At 43.8% G+C, this 17,072-nt stretch overlaps 1 protein-coding gene across 1 annotated transcript; it reads left to right on the forward strand.

Moving 5' to 3' along the window:
- Window positions 1-1,353: 1,353 nt before the first annotated feature.
- On the forward strand, window positions 1,354-16,480 carry LOC308303596 (H-2 class II histocompatibility antigen, E-S beta chain-like). Its single transcript, XM_080748015.1, has 7 exons — window positions 1,354-1,541; window positions 4,330-4,599; window positions 12,532-12,748; window positions 14,591-14,658; window positions 15,010-15,123; window positions 15,755-15,788; window positions 16,441-16,480. The coding sequence occupies exons 1-6, from the start codon at window positions 1,481-1,483 to the stop codon at window positions 15,784-15,786; spliced, it is 762 nt and encodes a 253-aa protein (XP_080604141.1). The 5' UTR covers window positions 1,354-1,480; the 3' UTR covers window positions 15,787-15,788; window positions 16,441-16,480.
- The last annotated feature ends 592 nt before the right edge of the window (window positions 16,481-17,072 follow it).

The following is a 17,072-nucleotide window of genomic DNA, read 5'->3' on the forward strand; positions in this document are numbered from 1 at the left end:
TGCGGTGGCGGCAGGTTTATATAACGAGTGCTGATCATTTCCGGTTACTGTTGTCATCTGCCGTGGCCGTCTATAGCTTAAATTGCCTATTAAACCATCGAGGGGACGGGACTGTCAGAAAGAACAGGAGCGGTTCGGGAGGACGGTCGGGTGGTGCAGGGCTGCCACAATGTTTCATGGCCACATGTTTTGCTTCTTTTCCGGCATTTTACGTCAATTGCCCTCACACCAACAATGAACCATATGGTGTACACTGCTGGTGGACACTGCTCCCACAAAATCCGTGGGAGCAGTGTCCAAAAATGTGTTTTGCACAAATCGGCCTCATGGTGGCGCCAGAAGAGGGCCATGTGAGAAATCAGGGCTGGAGGTTGTAGTTTGCCAAGGAGTGTGTGTGCAAAGTTTGGCATGGATATAAGAATTTCTGGTCCACGTCATACTGATAAGAACCTAGATGCGTGCGCAAATGAACCTCGCTGCCATAGGATACAATGGATAGCGGTCACGTTTAAAAAAGCATTCCATCAAACTTTCAGATGCTGTTTTTCTCCCAGTGTGGAGAAAGAATGTTTAGGATTTTTACTGTGATTTCTCACTCTTGAAATATGTAATCCTTAGTAAACAATAATAACGATGCAAAACAGTTGCCCTTCAAACCCCACCTCCATTCACCGTCATGCAGAACAATGGGAGCGCTCCTCATCACAGTGCTACCAGAGCCTCTACTGCTCGCCCAGCTGCAGTCCATGAAGCCTAATTTATGCTTTGTCCTGCAACTGTGTCACGCGCAGACCTCCAAGCTCAGAACGGTTGCATTGGTGACGCCATGTTAGCTTGTATATCAGCTGCTCTCGACACTGTTGTGCAATGAAGTATATGTCTCGATAAGTTCACACCTCACTAGCCAACACACAAGGAGGTTAATGAACTTGTACCAGCGCTCCCCAAAACAACAGGTTTGGGGATCTGTTGGAATTGATTACATCATACAGTCACCTGTGCATATAGTCTCAATGTTTGTAAACAAAAAAAATGTCTATAGGGGCAACGGCTCTGGAGATTTCGATGGTAACTGCGACCTGACAGTCGCAATTAAGATGATCTCTTGTCCCAAAATGTTCCCCAGCCCTAGTTTTAGGGTTACAGTTGAATTTAAATCGTTTCTACAGTATAGGTTTCTTTCCATTACTAGTCACAAATTGGTGTAGTTTTGGTTTGACGTCTACCCGGTAACAAGTGATGAGAGTGAATGGTGTTTTTTCATTGGTTGTTGTAGACCGTTGGTGGTGGAGGAGTGAGTCAGTGTTCATTTCCACATCAGAATTCATCGACACAACTTCAACTAAACTCTGAAACATCTCAACTCATCAACACTTCAACTAAACTCTGAAACATCTCAACTCATCAACACTTCAACTAAACTCTGAAACATCTCAACTCATCAACACTTCAACTAAACTCTGAAACATCTCAACCCATCATGACTTCTACTAATCTCTGGCTCTGTGTTTCACTGAGTTTCATCTCTTTCCATGGAGCAGGTAAACTTTATTTAATTACTTAATAATTGGGCCTCATTCACCATCTTTTTGTAAATGTCCAACTATATTTTGAACATTTTAGTGTATTGTTGTTAAAGTAAAGGTTGAAATTGATTCATGAAAAGGGTAGAAAAGAACATTTGTGTTGATCACAGGTTTATTAGGTTTTTTAGGAATTACTTTTAAATAATAAAGGGCTACACCACCTTGGTGATATCTGCACCAACGAACAGGATGAATGTATGTCGTTTTACAAATTGGGTTCCCCAAACACGGATAAGAACAATGAGAGAGTCTTTCCCAAACATTTGACGTTTATTAATAAAATCAAAACACAACTTCAGTACAAAATGCAATATAAGTCGTAAAACACAAACTACATCAGTACAAATGAAAACCAGGTAAAACAGAGCCAACCTTGTAACAAGGGGGGTTGAGCTAAACAGCTACAGTGATACTCACTCCACCTAAAGCCTAGGAGCACACAGCACACAACACACACACACACACGCGCGCGCACGCAGGCACGCGCGCGGGCACACACACACACACACACACACACACACACACACACACACACACACACACACACACACACACACACAATTTAGCTTCTGCACAACACGCAGAAGAATAAAAGAGTGTCACTGTGAAAAGAGGTGACACTCAATCACAACAATAAAACAAATCTGTAGGACTGGTCATAAACGTATAAACTAAGTTCAGAAACTAAGCTAAACAAAGCAGCAGTGGCAAGCTAGGGGACTTTTACACATGTACGAATTGCTCTGACTCTGCTAAACTGTGATATTAACACACAGAGATGCGTATTTATGACCCAGTCTGCATCTTTTTTGGAAACGATCCCCAGGGTGAATATCTGCATTTTCGCATTGAGTTCGCAGCTGTGTAAAAAGACCAGTACGGAAAATACGATGACATCAGCTTGTCAGAAGCTTGTCAGACTGACTGTCGTACGGGGCCGCTCAGCGCTCACGGAAAATAGCAGATCTACAACGCGTTGCGGACGCAACGCGTTGTAAGCTTGTAGCACGGCTATTTTCGAGAAACATACCCTGAGTCTGCTCAGTCTTTTGCAAGAGTCGGTAGAATTGAGCCGCCTCAATACTCCTGTAGAGTGGACCTTATGTTTGCTGCTGCTGCAGAAACCAAGCCTAAATAAGCCAGAGACATTTTCCCGTGGCACATTTTAACTAAATATCGTTCTCAACTCTCAATTCCTATACCAATCGAGTCCAAAGCAAGATACTAATAGTAATAGCTTTGTTTTGATGAGAGAAGAGAAACGCTGCTGCTGCGGGGGCTCCTTCCCCTTACTGGAATAAGCTAATTGCATAGCTTCTACTATCCAATGAGAAGCCTCTGCTCCATAATCGGTTATCCGACCATTTGAGCAGTCCAAAAAACAAACAGCTGGTCCGACTCTAGCCAAAAAACAAACAGCTGGCCCGGATCTAGCTATATATACCGTAACGTCCTTACTGGACAAAGACAGTGGAGCTTCCTGAACAATCCGTCAGGGATCTCCATATATGGGCATAAACAGGTAACATCACAGTGATGTCAGATACTCAGAGCAGGGATTTCCATATATGGGCATAAAAGGTATTCTGTTAGGGATCTCCATAGATGGGCATAAAAGGGATCGTATCACAGATGATGCCCTGTTAGGAGAACCACACTAACAGAATCCATATATGGCCAAGACAGATGGCCCGTCCTCGCCCTTTAGGGCGAGGGCACTTTTCTCCCTTAGGCCTCTTACTTGTAGACTATAGAGTAACTTTTAGCCAACGAGGAACCACAGACTGTATAAAAGATATGGACAAAGCGAAGCCATTGGTTTCTATGCAGCGCAAATGACACAATATGGGTCCTTGGCATGGGTGTTGCCATCATAGATTGTAAAGGCACCAGAGATGCTATTGGCTGCCAACGGTCACGTGCAACCGCAGAGATACATGGGAAAATGTGGTCGGAGCCTCCCGAAATACAGCACACGAAGAAGAACACAGCCGGCTGGTATTAGTTTAGTTGGCCACGCCCCCCGCAACTTTATCATCAATTTTAACATAAATGGGACCTTATTTTCACAAAACGCATATCATCGTGTTTGAAAGGCAATTTTTAACTAGCGATAGGAACCATAAAGTATTTATGAAAATGTTAATTAAGGTTAGAAAACGAAAGGGGAAAATGAATGGAGTCCAATGGAGAACAATTCTTTTTGCGATCGGCCGGGGGGGAAAACAGCGCAACTAGCGGCCAACCATAGGAAGTTTTAGTTCCGTATTGGGCTCATTTTAAATCGGCGGAACTATGCCCCTGCAAGGAACCAGCAAAAACTATATAGTAACTTTTAGCCAATGAGGAAGCAGCAAAAACTGCTTTTGATGTTGTGGGCTATATGCATTTCTGGTCCACGTTACATTGATAAGAACCTAGATGCACGCGCAGGTCGGTACCAAATGAGCCAATGAAACCAGCGCTCCCTAAAACAACAGGTTTGGGATGAGTATATTTTGCATGAAGAATAAGGCATTCTTATATCATCATGCATGATTTGTGGCACACGCCCTAGAGCAGACAGCAGACGTGAGTTTCAGTGTACCTGATGCCAAAAACCACAGACGAATATAATGATGACAAATCAGACTCTGCTTAAGGAAACAGGCATATTTGCATAAGATCTGCGTGTAGCCAAGCTTGATTAGGCCTATATGTCTGTGTTGACAGATTGGTGATATTTCTACTTTTCTATTTCCAGGTGGATTCCTCCACTATGTAGTTAATGGGTGTGTGTTCAACTCCACTGACCTGAAGGACATACAGTTCATCAGATCATATTATTACAACAAACAACACCACTTCAGGTTTGACAGCAGGGTGGGGCAGTGTGTCGGCTACACTGAGTATGGTGTGAAGCAGGCAGACTACTTTAATAAACTACCTGGATACCTGCCTAGGATGAGAGGACAGGCATCAGTCTGCAAACTCAGCGCTGAGGACGACTACAGCATTGTTCTGGAGAAGAGAGGTGAGCTGATCTCAGAACAGCACTCAACACTCATCATCACCTCATAAACAATGGAAATCATAATAAATAATTGCTATTCGAAGATGATTAATGGTAGTAAAACTATATACTGTACATTGATCTTCTAATCATAGATAAAAAAGACTTTATCATAATAATTTAAAAAGAGCCTCTTGTACTGAAATGTACTTTTGATGATGATGATGATGATGATGATGATGATGTAAAATAGTAAAGGTCTCTGTATTGAATACTTACACAATCTGAGACCTTCTAACTAATAATAATAATAAGGGTAATAATAATACTATTAATAAGGGTAATAATAATAATATTAATAATCAAAGTCGTGTACACTGTAGGGAGCTACAATGGAAAAAACTATGGCTCGTGTACCAACCGGTGACTTTGTACACGACTTCGTACATTTCCCATAGATTCTATGGGACTTGAACACTTGCTCCTGCCCTTCGTGTACACGGTCTGTGCCGTCTATAGTTTCTCAATGGGGGGCAGCAGAGAGCCATATGTACACAGGCCCTAGGTGGTGTTCACGACCAGTAGTTTTACATGAACCCTCAGAGGGACACTGTGGGCTTATCAAGTGGTCCGTGGTGGTTCTCAAAGTGAGGTCGGGGGACCCTCAGAGGGACACTGTGGGCTTATCAAGTGGTCCGTGGTGGTTCTCAAAGTGAGGTCGGGGGACCCTCAGAGGGACACTGTGGGTTTATCAAGTGGTCCATGGTCGGTTCTCAAAGTGAGGTCGGGGGACCCTCAGAGGGACACTGTGGGCTTATCAAGTGGTCCGTGGTGGTTCTCAAAGTGAGGTCGGGGGACCCTCAGAGGGACACTGTGGGCTTATCAAGTGGTCCGTGGTCGGTTCTCAAAGTGAGGTCGGGGGACCCTCAGAGGGACACTGTGGGCTTATCAAGTGGTCCATGGTCGGTTCTCAAAGTGAGGTCGGGGGACCCTCAGAGGGACACTGTGGGCTTATCAAGTGGTCCGTGGTGGTTCTCAAAGTGAGGTCGGGGGACCCTCAGAGGGACACTGTGGGCTTATCAAGTGGTCCATGGTCGGTTCTCAAAGTGAGGTCGGGGGACCCTCAGAGGGACACTGTGGGCTTATCAAGTGGTCCGTGGTGGTTCTCAAAGTGAGGTCGGGGGACCCTCAGAGGGACACTGTGGGTTTATCAAGTGGTCCATGGTCGGTTCTCAAAGTGAGGTCGGGGGACCCTCAGAGGGACACTGTGGGCTTATCAAGTGGTCCGTGGTGGTTCTCAAAGTGAGGTCGGGGGACCCTCAGAGGGACACTGTGGGCTTATCAAGTGGTCCATGGTCGGTTCTCAAGGTGAGGTCGGGGGACCCTCAGAGGGACACTGTGGGCTTATCAAGTGGTCCATGGTCGGTTCTCAAGGTGAGGTCGGGGGACCCTCAGAGGGACACTGTGGGCTTATCAAGTGGTCCATGGTCGGTTCTCAAAGTGAGGTCGGGGGGCCCACAGTGTCCCTCTGAGGGGACACGGCACAGACCGTGTACACGAAGGGCAGGAGCAAGTGTTCAAGTCCCATAGAATCTATGGGAAATGTACACAGGCGTGTACAAAGTCACCAGTAGTTTTACATGAACCCTCAGAGGGACACTGTGGGCTTATCAAGTGGTCCATGGTCGGTTGTCAAAGTGAGGTACATCCTCAAAGTCCCTCCTTCCCAAACAAAGACGAACCAACCAAGGGTGCACAAGGCAGCGGTGTGCGATGGACTAGAAATATCCATTTGAAACTATTGGTCATGTACACACAAACTAAGGCTCCTGTACACAGTGTTTAGTCTCAATTGTGTGAGCAGCTAAAGGGCAGACAATGGCCTAGAACAACCTAATGGTGCCTATTAAGACTCTAGTACACCCTTTGGCCTCGACAAGCCTGATCATCCTACTATAGCTAGTACCCCCATCACCAACTTTGTGCTCCCACTTGATAAGCCCAATGTCCCTCTGAGGGTCCCCCGACCTCACTTTGAGAACCGACCATGGACCACTTGATAAGCCCACAGTGTCCCTCTGAGGGTCCCCCGACCTCACTTTGAGAACCGACCATGGACCACTTGATAAGCCCAAAGTGTCCCTCTGAGGGTCCCCGACCTCACTTTGAGAACCGACCATGGACCACTTGATAAGCCCAAAGTGTCCCTCTGAGGGTCCCCGACCTCACTTTGAGAACCGACCATGGACCACTTGATAAGCCCACAGTGTCCCTCTGAGGGTCCCCCGACCTCACTTTGAGAACCGACCATGGACCACTTGATAAGCCCACAGTGTCCCTCTGAGGGTTCATGTAAAACTACTGGTGACTTTGTACACGCCTGTGTACATTTCCCATAGATTCTATGGGACTTGAACACTTGCTCCTGCCCTTCGTGTACACGGTCTGTGCCTTGTCCCCTCAGAGGGACACTGTGGGCCCCCCGACCTCACTTTGAGAACCGGCCATGGACCACTTGATAAGCCCACAGTGTCCCTCTGAGGGTTCATGTAAAACTTAAAACTATTGCCCGTGTACACAGTGGTTAATCGCATATGCAAGGATCTACAGAGCTGGCTGGAGCATGGAGCAGCCTGGTGGAGTCTGGTGCAGTCCTGTCTACCCTGGTCTGGCCTATTCAAGCCAGATCTGGACAGTAATGGCCTGGTGGAGTCATCTAACTACCCCCTTTCCCCGGTCTATACTCCTACTCGGCAGGACTGGGCTGGACTTAGGTTTGCTGGACTCTATTGGGCTCTGGTGGGCCGTGTTGTGCTGTGCTGGGCTCTGTTGGGCTACACGAGGCAGTACAGTACTAAAGCCTAGACATGTTCATGTAAAACTATTGGCCGTGTACACAAAGTCATATAAAACTATTGCCCGTGTACACAGTGGCTTTTTCCTTGACCTTTCGAGTTAGGAGTGTCGTAGAGACACGAGACCGGGTTTGTTGGATTCAGCGTCAAAAAGTAAGTCAGAATAAGTGTCTTTTATCCGAAAGAATGTGTAATCGTGTTGGTGGCGTGCAAATTTCGTGTCTTTTTCGCAATCATAAAGGGTTAAAATTGTCGGAGAGACACGAAACCCATTCCATCGGATCAGGCATCCTTCAAATATGAAAAGTGTTTCCTGCGTAAAACAAACAGATTTTTTTATTTTTTTTTATTGATTTTAAGGACAAAAATCCGGGTTTCGGTGTCTTTTTCGCAATCGTAAAGGGTTCAAAGTGTCGTAGAGACACGAGACCGGGTTTGTTGGATTCAGCGTCAAAAAGTAAGTCAGAATAAGTGTCTTTTATCCGAAAGAATGTGTAATCGTGTTGGTGGCGTGCAAATTTCGTGTCTTTTTCGCAATCATAAAGGGTTAAAATTGTCGGAGAGACACGAAACCCATTCCATCGGATCAGGCATCCTTCAAATATGAAAAGTGTTTCCTGCGTAAAACAAACAGATTTTTTTAGATTTTTTTATTGATTTTAAGGACAAAAATCCGGGTTTCGGTGTCTTTTTCGCAATCGTAAAGGGTTCAAAGTGTCGTAGAGACACGAGACCGGGTTTGTTGGATTCAGCGTCAAAAAGTAAGTCAGAATAAGTGTCTTTTATCCGAAAGAATGTGTAATCGTGTTGGTGGCGTGCAAATTTCGAGTCTTTTTCGCAATCATAAAGGGTTAAAATTGTCGGAGAGACACGAAACCCATTCCATCGGATCAGGCATCCTTCAAATATGAAAAGTGTTTCCTGCGTAAAACAAACAGATTTTTTTAGATTTTTTATTGATTTTAATTAACTTTTTCGCCGCCGTTGACAGTCCTCACCGTCATTGAAAGGGTTAATACCATGGCGCCGTTGACGGTGAGGACTGTGAATCTTACTGTATATACAGTAAAGATATTATTACTTACTTAATGTCGCTCCGGTCCCGCTCGCATCGGTAATGTCGGCGATTTGTTTACAACGCACGTTGGGCGTGCACGCGAAGTGAAGCTCCTCAATGTTAAGTCAATGGAGAGGCCCATAAAGAAACTTCATTTAAACAAAATAGCCATTTTGAGACATTTTGCAGCAGATCTAAATGTAAACAAGGCACAAGGCAGGGCGCAGCCATCTTGCCTCTTCTTGTCCCACACTGTCATGTGACTAGATGACGTAATCGTTGCCGTCAAGTGATAATCCAAAAAAACAAAAACAACCCCCTTCCAGCCCTTCAAAATAATAGCGGCGGCCTATGGAGGAAACCGCGTGGCACAGAGGCACCAAGCAACCTTCAGATTAAGAGGCACTAATTGTGTTAAGGACAAAAATCTGGGTTTCTGTGTCTTTTTCACAATCGTAAAGGGTTCAAAGTGTCGGAGAGACACGAAACCCATTCCATCAGATCGGGCATGCTTCAAATATGAAACGTGTGTCCTGCCTGAAACAAAACATATTTTTTTGATTTTTTTATTCATTTTAAGGACAAAGGGCCTGTTTTGACGCCTAAAACGACCCTTTTCCTTGACCTTTCAAGTTAGGAGTGCCGTGTACACAGGATCTACAGAGCTGGCTGGAGCATGGAGCAGCCTGGTGGAGTCTGGTGCAGTCCTGTCTACCCTGGTCTGCCATTACAGTCACTGTAATGGCCTGGTGGAGTCATCTAACTACCCCCCTTCCCTGGTCTATACTCCTATTGGGCAGGACTGTGCGAGAGACAGCCGCTGATACGAACGACCTACGGCCTGGTCGCGACCTAGGCCACGACCTGGAGGTCGTAGGTCCCGGTTCTGGAGGTCGTAGTTCGCGGTACATACTTGTTAGGTCGCGGCCGGTCTAGTTTCGCGACCCCCGGCCGTGGTTGCGCCACCTCGGTCGTCCCCGGGCCGTTGTTGCGCGATCGGGCCGTTGTTCAGCGACCTGGGAAGTCCGCGGTCGTATTTAAAAGGTCTTTTTGCAGAATATTCTAGAGCAGCAGCGCTATTCAACCTTTTGAAGCTTGTGATTGGCTGAACCGGAGGTAGGAAGCGCTCCATTGTAGTCACTTGGACCGCGCGAGGTGCACCAAAACCTATCCTTAACCCTAACCCCAACTCTAACTCTAACCCTAACCTTAACCCTAACCCCAACTCTAACCCTAACCCTAACCCTAACCCTAACCCTAACCCTAACCTGCCGACACTGAGTAGCTAACCTGCCGACGCTGTTGAAAACGAGCGCTCCTTCCCTTAGCAAGCGTAGAGTTTCTAAACTCGCGTCCCTTCCCTTAGCAAGCGTAGAGTTTCGATCGCGGCGCTCCTTCCCTTAGCAAGCGTAGAGTTTCTAAACTCGCGTCCCTTCCCTTAGCAAGCGTAGAGTTTCGATCGCGGACTTCCCAGGTCGCTGAATTACGACCGAGATCGCGCAAAACCTCCAGAACCGGGACCTACGACCTCCAAGTCGTGGCCTAAGTCGCGACCAGGCCGTAGGTCGTTTGTATCAGCGGCTCTTGCTGGACTGTGCTGGACTTAGGTTTGCTGGAGTCTATTGGGCTCTGGTATAGGCTGTATTGGGCTCTGGTGGGTCGTGTTGTGCTGTGATAGGCTCTGTTGGGCTACACGAGACAGTACAGTACTAAAGCCTGAACATGTTCATGTAAAACTATTGGCTGTGTACACAAAGTCATGTAAAACTATTGCCCGTATACACAGGGGTTAATTATTATAATTGAATTTAAGGACACAACTGTTCAAGTGTGGAGAGCTACAGAGCTGGCGAGAGCCTAGTGCAGTGTTCCAGATGGATCCAGCCTCATATACTCCCCTTATAAGTCAGTGGTTCAACTATGGGACCCCTAGAGGGGTCTCCATACTCCCCTTATAAGTCAGTGGTTCAACTATGGGACCCCTAGAGGGGTCTCCAAATGATCTTGGGTGGTCCCAAATGTTTAGCTTAATGTGAAACATTGTTTTTCCACTCAACAGTGTACAGAGGCTATCTGCACATTTCTAAAGAGACAATTTAAGGACTTTTTAATACTTTTAAAATGATAAATTAAATATTAGGGGCAGAAATTGTGAAAATATCAGATCTACATGCTCACGCCGCCCTGCGTTGTGAGGTGTTGTGAGCATGTAGATCTGCTATTTTCACAAGGCCGTGTTTTACAAAATGTAACGCCTCAACTCTTTGTCCAAACAGTGAGGCATTGTGAGCTTGAAGATTAGCTATTTTCGCCATCTATTGGAACCAAGTCAAATAAATGCAAGGCCTACAATTCTCTGTCTGTCTGTCTGTCTGTCTGTCTGTCTGTCTGTCTGTCTGTCTGTCTGTCTGTCTATCTATCTGGCAATATCCTCAGGGTGTCCAGTCAAAACACCACAAAACTGACATTCAAGGAGTAGTTCATCCCCAAAATGACTTATTTTTTCAATGTATTACTCACGCCATGGAGACTTGAGTTCAATAGAAAAAAAGTCACTTTGGGGGTGAACTACTCCTTTAATGAAATGTTTTTCTTCTCTTCACCCACACCAAATGATCACCACTCTGTTTTGTTACACACGTGTGGTTCTAAAGATGAAAGAAAAATGCAGGGCATTCACAATCCGGCTAATTAAACAACAAACAAATTGGAATTATGAGAAATATGTTAGTCGCACGCATACTGTACCAACAAAACACAGTAAGTCCAAATGGAAAACAAATACACTTGCACTGATCTGAAACATATTCTCTCCCAGTGAACTTGACTGACCAGTGAACAAAGACAGACTGGTGCCACTCATCAAGCAGAAGCCACTGATCAAAAGAAGGCACTAATTGACCACACCTGGCTTGGTGGCCTGAGTGGTGTAGTATAGTGTGTTGACAGCAAGGCTTATGCAGGCCAACCTAACTCTGTCCCTGGCATGTGCGAGGTGCTTGTAGATCTGTGAGGTGCTTGTAGATCTGCTGTATTGGGTTTTTTAACTAGTTTGTGGTGCCGTGCTGTGTTTGTTGGTGCCGTGCTGTGACAGCTTGAAGCAGGGATGGCTCCCCACAAACCCAATTGTGATGAAAAATATTTATGAAATAAATAAATGAAATTATATATATATATATATATATATATATATATATATATATATATATGTATATATATATATATATATATGTATATGTATATGTATATGTATATATGTGTGTGTGTGTGTGTGTGTGTGTGTGTGTGTGTGTGTGTGTGTGTGTGAAAGACAACTGACTTTTATGTAAACCATACTATATGGACAGTTTGTTCTGCATGTCACTATGCTGGAAAGTGTCCTAATCGGGAGATAAGCCCTGGGGGTCCCTGGAGCTCCAGGGGTCCCTGGAGGGGTGGAGGTTGTGGATTGGCAGGCAAGGAGTGTGTGTGCAAAGTTTGGCATTGAGTAATATGCTGGCTGTGTACACATGTTCACAGCGGCGTCAGTTCAGGAAAGGCTAAGGTATGGCAACATGACTGGTGTCTTGCAAGACACCAATCATGTTGCCATAACTTAGCAACAGGCACGATGAAAAGTACATTTAATTATTTCCCCCCTGTAGCCAAGGTATGGCAGCTGCCATAGCTTGCCATACCCATTTGACGCCCCTGCATGTTCACCTCCAGTAGGTTGGGAAAGTAGCCTGCCACCCTGTGGAAATAGGCTTGAACTGCAAGATAGGACCCTAAAACAAATAAAATGGAATAAAAAAGCATCCGTAAGACGGATGGGCGAACAAGTGGTGTCCATACGTAGATGGGGTCCCAGAGGACATGTAGAGCCCACCCCCTTATTTTTCACGCCCCCAGGGAACACACAGCGGGGTTTGGAAATTTGTCGTGTACACCAGCCCTAGGACCTCGGCTTCGTGAACCGATTTAACGATAGGGGTAATAAGGGTAATAATAATAATATTAATAAGGGTAATAATAATAATAATTATAATCTTGTTCCTCCAGTGGAGCCCTACGTGAGACTGGCCTCAGAGACGCCCCCTGGTGGTGGTAAACACACTCACATGCTGAAATGCAGTGCCTATGACTTCTACCCTAAAGCCATCCTGGTGACCTGGCTGAGAGGAGAAGAAGAAATCACCTCTGGTGTGTCCGATACTGATTTGCTGCCTGATGGAGACTGGTACTACCAGTACCACTCCTACCTGGAGTACACACCCAGGTACACACCTAATAGACACCTATACATAGAAATACACACCTCTATGGTACTACCAGTACGACTCCTACCTGGAGTACACACCCAGGTACACACCTAATAGACACCTATACATAGAAATACACACCTCTATGGTACTACCAGTACCACTCCTACCTGGAGTACACACCCAGGTACATAGATTAATTAATTAGATTTAATTGTTGCATATTAATCAATCATTATTTTTGTTAAAAGCATCGATTGACTTCACACCTAATGTGAAGTGAGCAGTGCTATTTATGAGTTAATTATAGACACCTATACATAGAAATACACACCTCTACTGGTACTACCAGCACCACTCCTATACCTGGAATAGATTAATTAATGAATTAATCAATCCTTATTTCAGTTTTTGTTTGTTAATTAATCATCCTTATTTTTGTTAAAAAAACATCGATTGACTTTTAAAAACACATTGGTCATTGATCCCAGACAGAGAAGTGATTTTAAAATGTTAATACTGGTTGATCAAAAATATCAAAATACGAAAAAATAAATAGCTGATCTACAAGCTCACAATGTTTCGCATCGCAACACATTGTGAGCTTATAGATCTGATATTTTCAAAATAGGGCTGAAGTGTGTACAAATCTATAAAGTAACTAGCCTATTTAGTAACTTAGGTTTTCATATAATTGTAAAGTTAAAGTACAATATTTACCTTTAAGATGTACTGTAGTGGAGTAGTAATACTAAACTAAACATGGTGAAGCAGCATGTCACTGCCATGCACCACAACCTTGGAACTATTCAGATTACATACACAACCCTGGAACTATTCAGATTACATACACAACCCTGGAACTATTCAGATTACACCCTGGAACTATTCAGATTACACCCTGGAACTATTCAGATTACACCCTGGAACTAATCAGATTACATACACAACCCTGGAACTATTCAGATTACACCCTGGAACTATTCAGATTACACCCTGGAACTATTCAGATTACATACACAACCCTGGAACTATTCAGATTACACCCTGGAACTATTCAGATTACACCCTGGAACTAATCAGATTACATACACAACCCTGGAAACTATTCAGATATACATAAACAGTTACAAACGCACAAGATCAGCGCGTCAGGTTAAATGCTGTTGATCATGTTCATTAAATATAATAACAAGCCTCATTACTTCTCACAGCTGAAATCATCAAATGTCTTTAAAAGCACACTGGTCAAGTGGTCATGTGATAGAAGTGGTGTGTGTGTGTGTGTGTGTGTGTGTGTGTGTGTGTGTGTGTGTGTGTGTGTGTGTGTGTGTGTGTGTGTGTGTGCGCGTGTGTGCGCGTGTGTGCGTGTGTGTTGGGAAACTCCCCAGATACCAGTTTCACTTCCTTATTCACTCAGCCAATCAGGACCATTGTTTTGTTAAGCATCACTAGTTGCTAGGCTGAGACAGGTTGACCTGAACAACCTGAGAGACAGTGGACTAGAGCTGCATGAAGGTTGCCTGACCACATGGTTCATGTGGTCAGAATGACAGAATGTCAATCAGAGGGTTGTCAGAGTGGAGATCTGATGTCTAGATAGAAGCTACAGATAGTAGTACAAGTATTGTATTATTCACTACAAACTATTCTATTATTTAGTATTTAGCTCAATGGTAAAAATGTCAACACGGGGTTCCAATCTGTGGTAGAAGAAGAAAGTTACATAGTGCTGATTTAATCTTGTTTTGTGTGTGTGTGTGTGTGTGTGTGTGTGTGTGTGTGTGTGTGTGTGTGTGTGTGTGTGTGTGTGTGTGTGTGTGTGTGTGTGTGTGTGTGTGTGTGTGTGTGTGTCACAGATCAGGAGAGCAGATCTCATGCATGGTGGAACACCCCAGCCTGACCGCGCCCATATTTGCCCACTGGGGTCAGTTTATCTATTTACTGTACTCTAATGATCTTATAGATCAGCTGTTTTCACTGTTATTTAAAAAGGAAAGGACATTTAAAAAGACAATTGCCTATAATGACATGCCTAAATTATGTGCAATATATTTCCCCCTGTATTGGGAATTGCAGTATCGTATATGCATTCAGTACTGATATAGTGAATTAGATAGTTTAGCAATAATCTGTGGTCATCACAAAATCCCCAAGGCACATCTGTAGTTTATGCTGTGCTGTGCTGTGCTGTGCTGTGCTGTGCTGTGCTGTGCTGTGCTGTGCTGTAATGTAATGTAATCATATTGTATTGTATTGTATTGTATTGTATTATCAGATGACTCCATGCCAGAGCAGGTGAAGAACAAGCTGGCCATCGGAGCATCAGGTCTGGTTCTGGGTTTGGTCTTCATCCTGACTGCATGCATCTACTACCAGTGGAAGAAAAAAGGTAATTAAAATGTTTAATGAACGGCTATCAGTGGAATAAACCAGGTTAGATCTTGCTAGGTTGAGTTTAATTAGACTGAGGTCAATAGATGAAGCTGAACACCCACAGCACTGAACTATCTCTGGAACAGAGTTAAAGGGATAATTCACCCAAAACACCCTTTTTTTCCTGTCTATCGTTTTTTTTTACATCATATGCCACTCAGCGCCACTCAAGCACTTTGGGAAACTCCTACTGACTCCTCATGACTCCTACTGACTCCTGCTAACTCTTTTTTTGCCACTCAGTAGACGTTCCCACATAACTTGTTCCCGCATAATTTCTGGGTACGATGATTTCACACATATACCCTATATACAGACTTGAATATCCAAAGCCAATGATTTGATGACCAGAAGTGGTTCCCTATGGAGACACAAAGAGTCTCCTGAAATTATTAGCTTTGGAATATGACAATGGGGTGAGTAATCGATAGGAAAATAAGTCATTTTGGGTGTAAACTGTCCCTTTAATACTTAATTGAAAGTCTCTGTCTGTCTGTCTGTCTGTCTGTCTGTCTGTCTGTCTGTCTGTCTGTCTGTCTGTCTGTCAGCTCTTTATATCCCTTTTAATATAGTTTTTCTTCTATCAGGTCGTATCCTGGTGCCGACCACCACCAACTGAAGGTGACAATGTTTACACTCTTTACACACTTCCACAAACATGTTATTATGTTTATAAAACGGCTGCTTATTCAATATCACTATTTGAAGACTTTTACAATGCACTGCATTTTGGTCCAAGTCAGCCTCTTGAACTAGAAAGTATTCCAGACAGCAGAAAACTCAAGCCAGTCAAGTCCTAACCGATAGCAGGAAATATGAAAGTATCAATGGAATGTGGAATGTCTTGTTAATCTACTGGACGTAATCCATGAAGCTATTATAACATTGGCAGCCGTTGCCTCTTAATTACAGCAGTATTGTTGTTGTGAAGCACTTATTTTTACTAACATGAGAAAAAATAAATATCTTAATTTCTATTCAGCAAAGGAGACGTAAAATCCTCAGTATGAGATTAGATTGAATGTTCATTTAATCTAATAATTCATGCCTGTCAATCTGCCATTCAAAGTCCTTTAGTGGAGCCTGTCAATCAGTCTGTAAATGTCATTCAATCAGTCCTAGCTCATTCATTGGTTGTAATGCTTGTCTGTCATGTTCTAAGGGAGGTAGACACCCTTAACTAAATAGTACCCAAATTTAAGACTGTTAAAACTAACACATGTTGATTCTAAATGTTTTCTCTGTCATTCTAACCATAAACTTGTTTTTTCAGAGATGCGGCCTAGTTGTTGCTGCCCCCAGGTGGAGAGCGGAGGAAATGCACGTCTGTTCAATCAACTTTTAAATTCAGCACTAAACTGACCTTTAGACCCTGATTAACCCTTTAGACCCTAATTAACCCTTTCCACAGATGTGTATTCTAAACAAAAAGTTAACTCTCTCAAATGATAACCAAATCTAACTATTAATGTGGAGGTTTTGCCGTTCATGACCCTTCATCGAATCAGATTCTATGGTTGTGCTGTGAAGTGGCTTCTCCAGTCTTTGTTGACTGTTGAGGTCCCATTGGGGCGTGCACGCCCACACACACACACGCATGCACGCATGTGTCAGTCAGAATAGCATTTATGTCTCCACAATATATAACTAACATTACAGTGTCTTACTGTGTTTCTTTTATTTTCTTAGACAAATAATTCTATTTTCTATGTTCAGACAAATCATTCCAAAACAGCATGTTCAGTCTTAAGACAGAACAGATATTAAAGATTAATTTAAAGATCATGCAATTTAGAGAGGCAGGTTACATACTAGTTGCAATAGGAGTGTGTGGCACCAATGCCAAGAGTACATACTGTAGGCCTAATTTAATAACAAACGCTAATTAAAAAAAAAAAAAAAAAA

The sequence above is a fragment of the Nannobrachium achirus genome (genome assembly GCF_963921795.1).
Source record: "Nannobrachium achirus genome assembly, chromosome: 18".
Lineage (NCBI taxonomy): Eukaryota > Metazoa > Chordata > Actinopteri > Myctophiformes > Myctophidae > Nannobrachium > Nannobrachium achirus.

Bases quoted from the DNA above. Each gene is read 5' to 3' on its own strand.
- LOC308303596 (XM_080748015.1), top strand. From the start codon at position 1,481: ATGACTTCTACTAATCTCTGGCTCTGTGTTTCACTGAGTTTCATCTCT. The intron at 1,542-4,329 runs GTAAACTTTATT...TTCTATTTCCAG, and splicing joins CATCTCTTTCCATGGAGCAG to GTGGATTCCTCCACTATGTA. The intron at 15,124-15,754 runs GTAATTAAAATG...TTCTTCTATCAG, and splicing joins CTACCAGTGGAAGAAAAAAG to GTCGTATCCTGGTGCCGACC.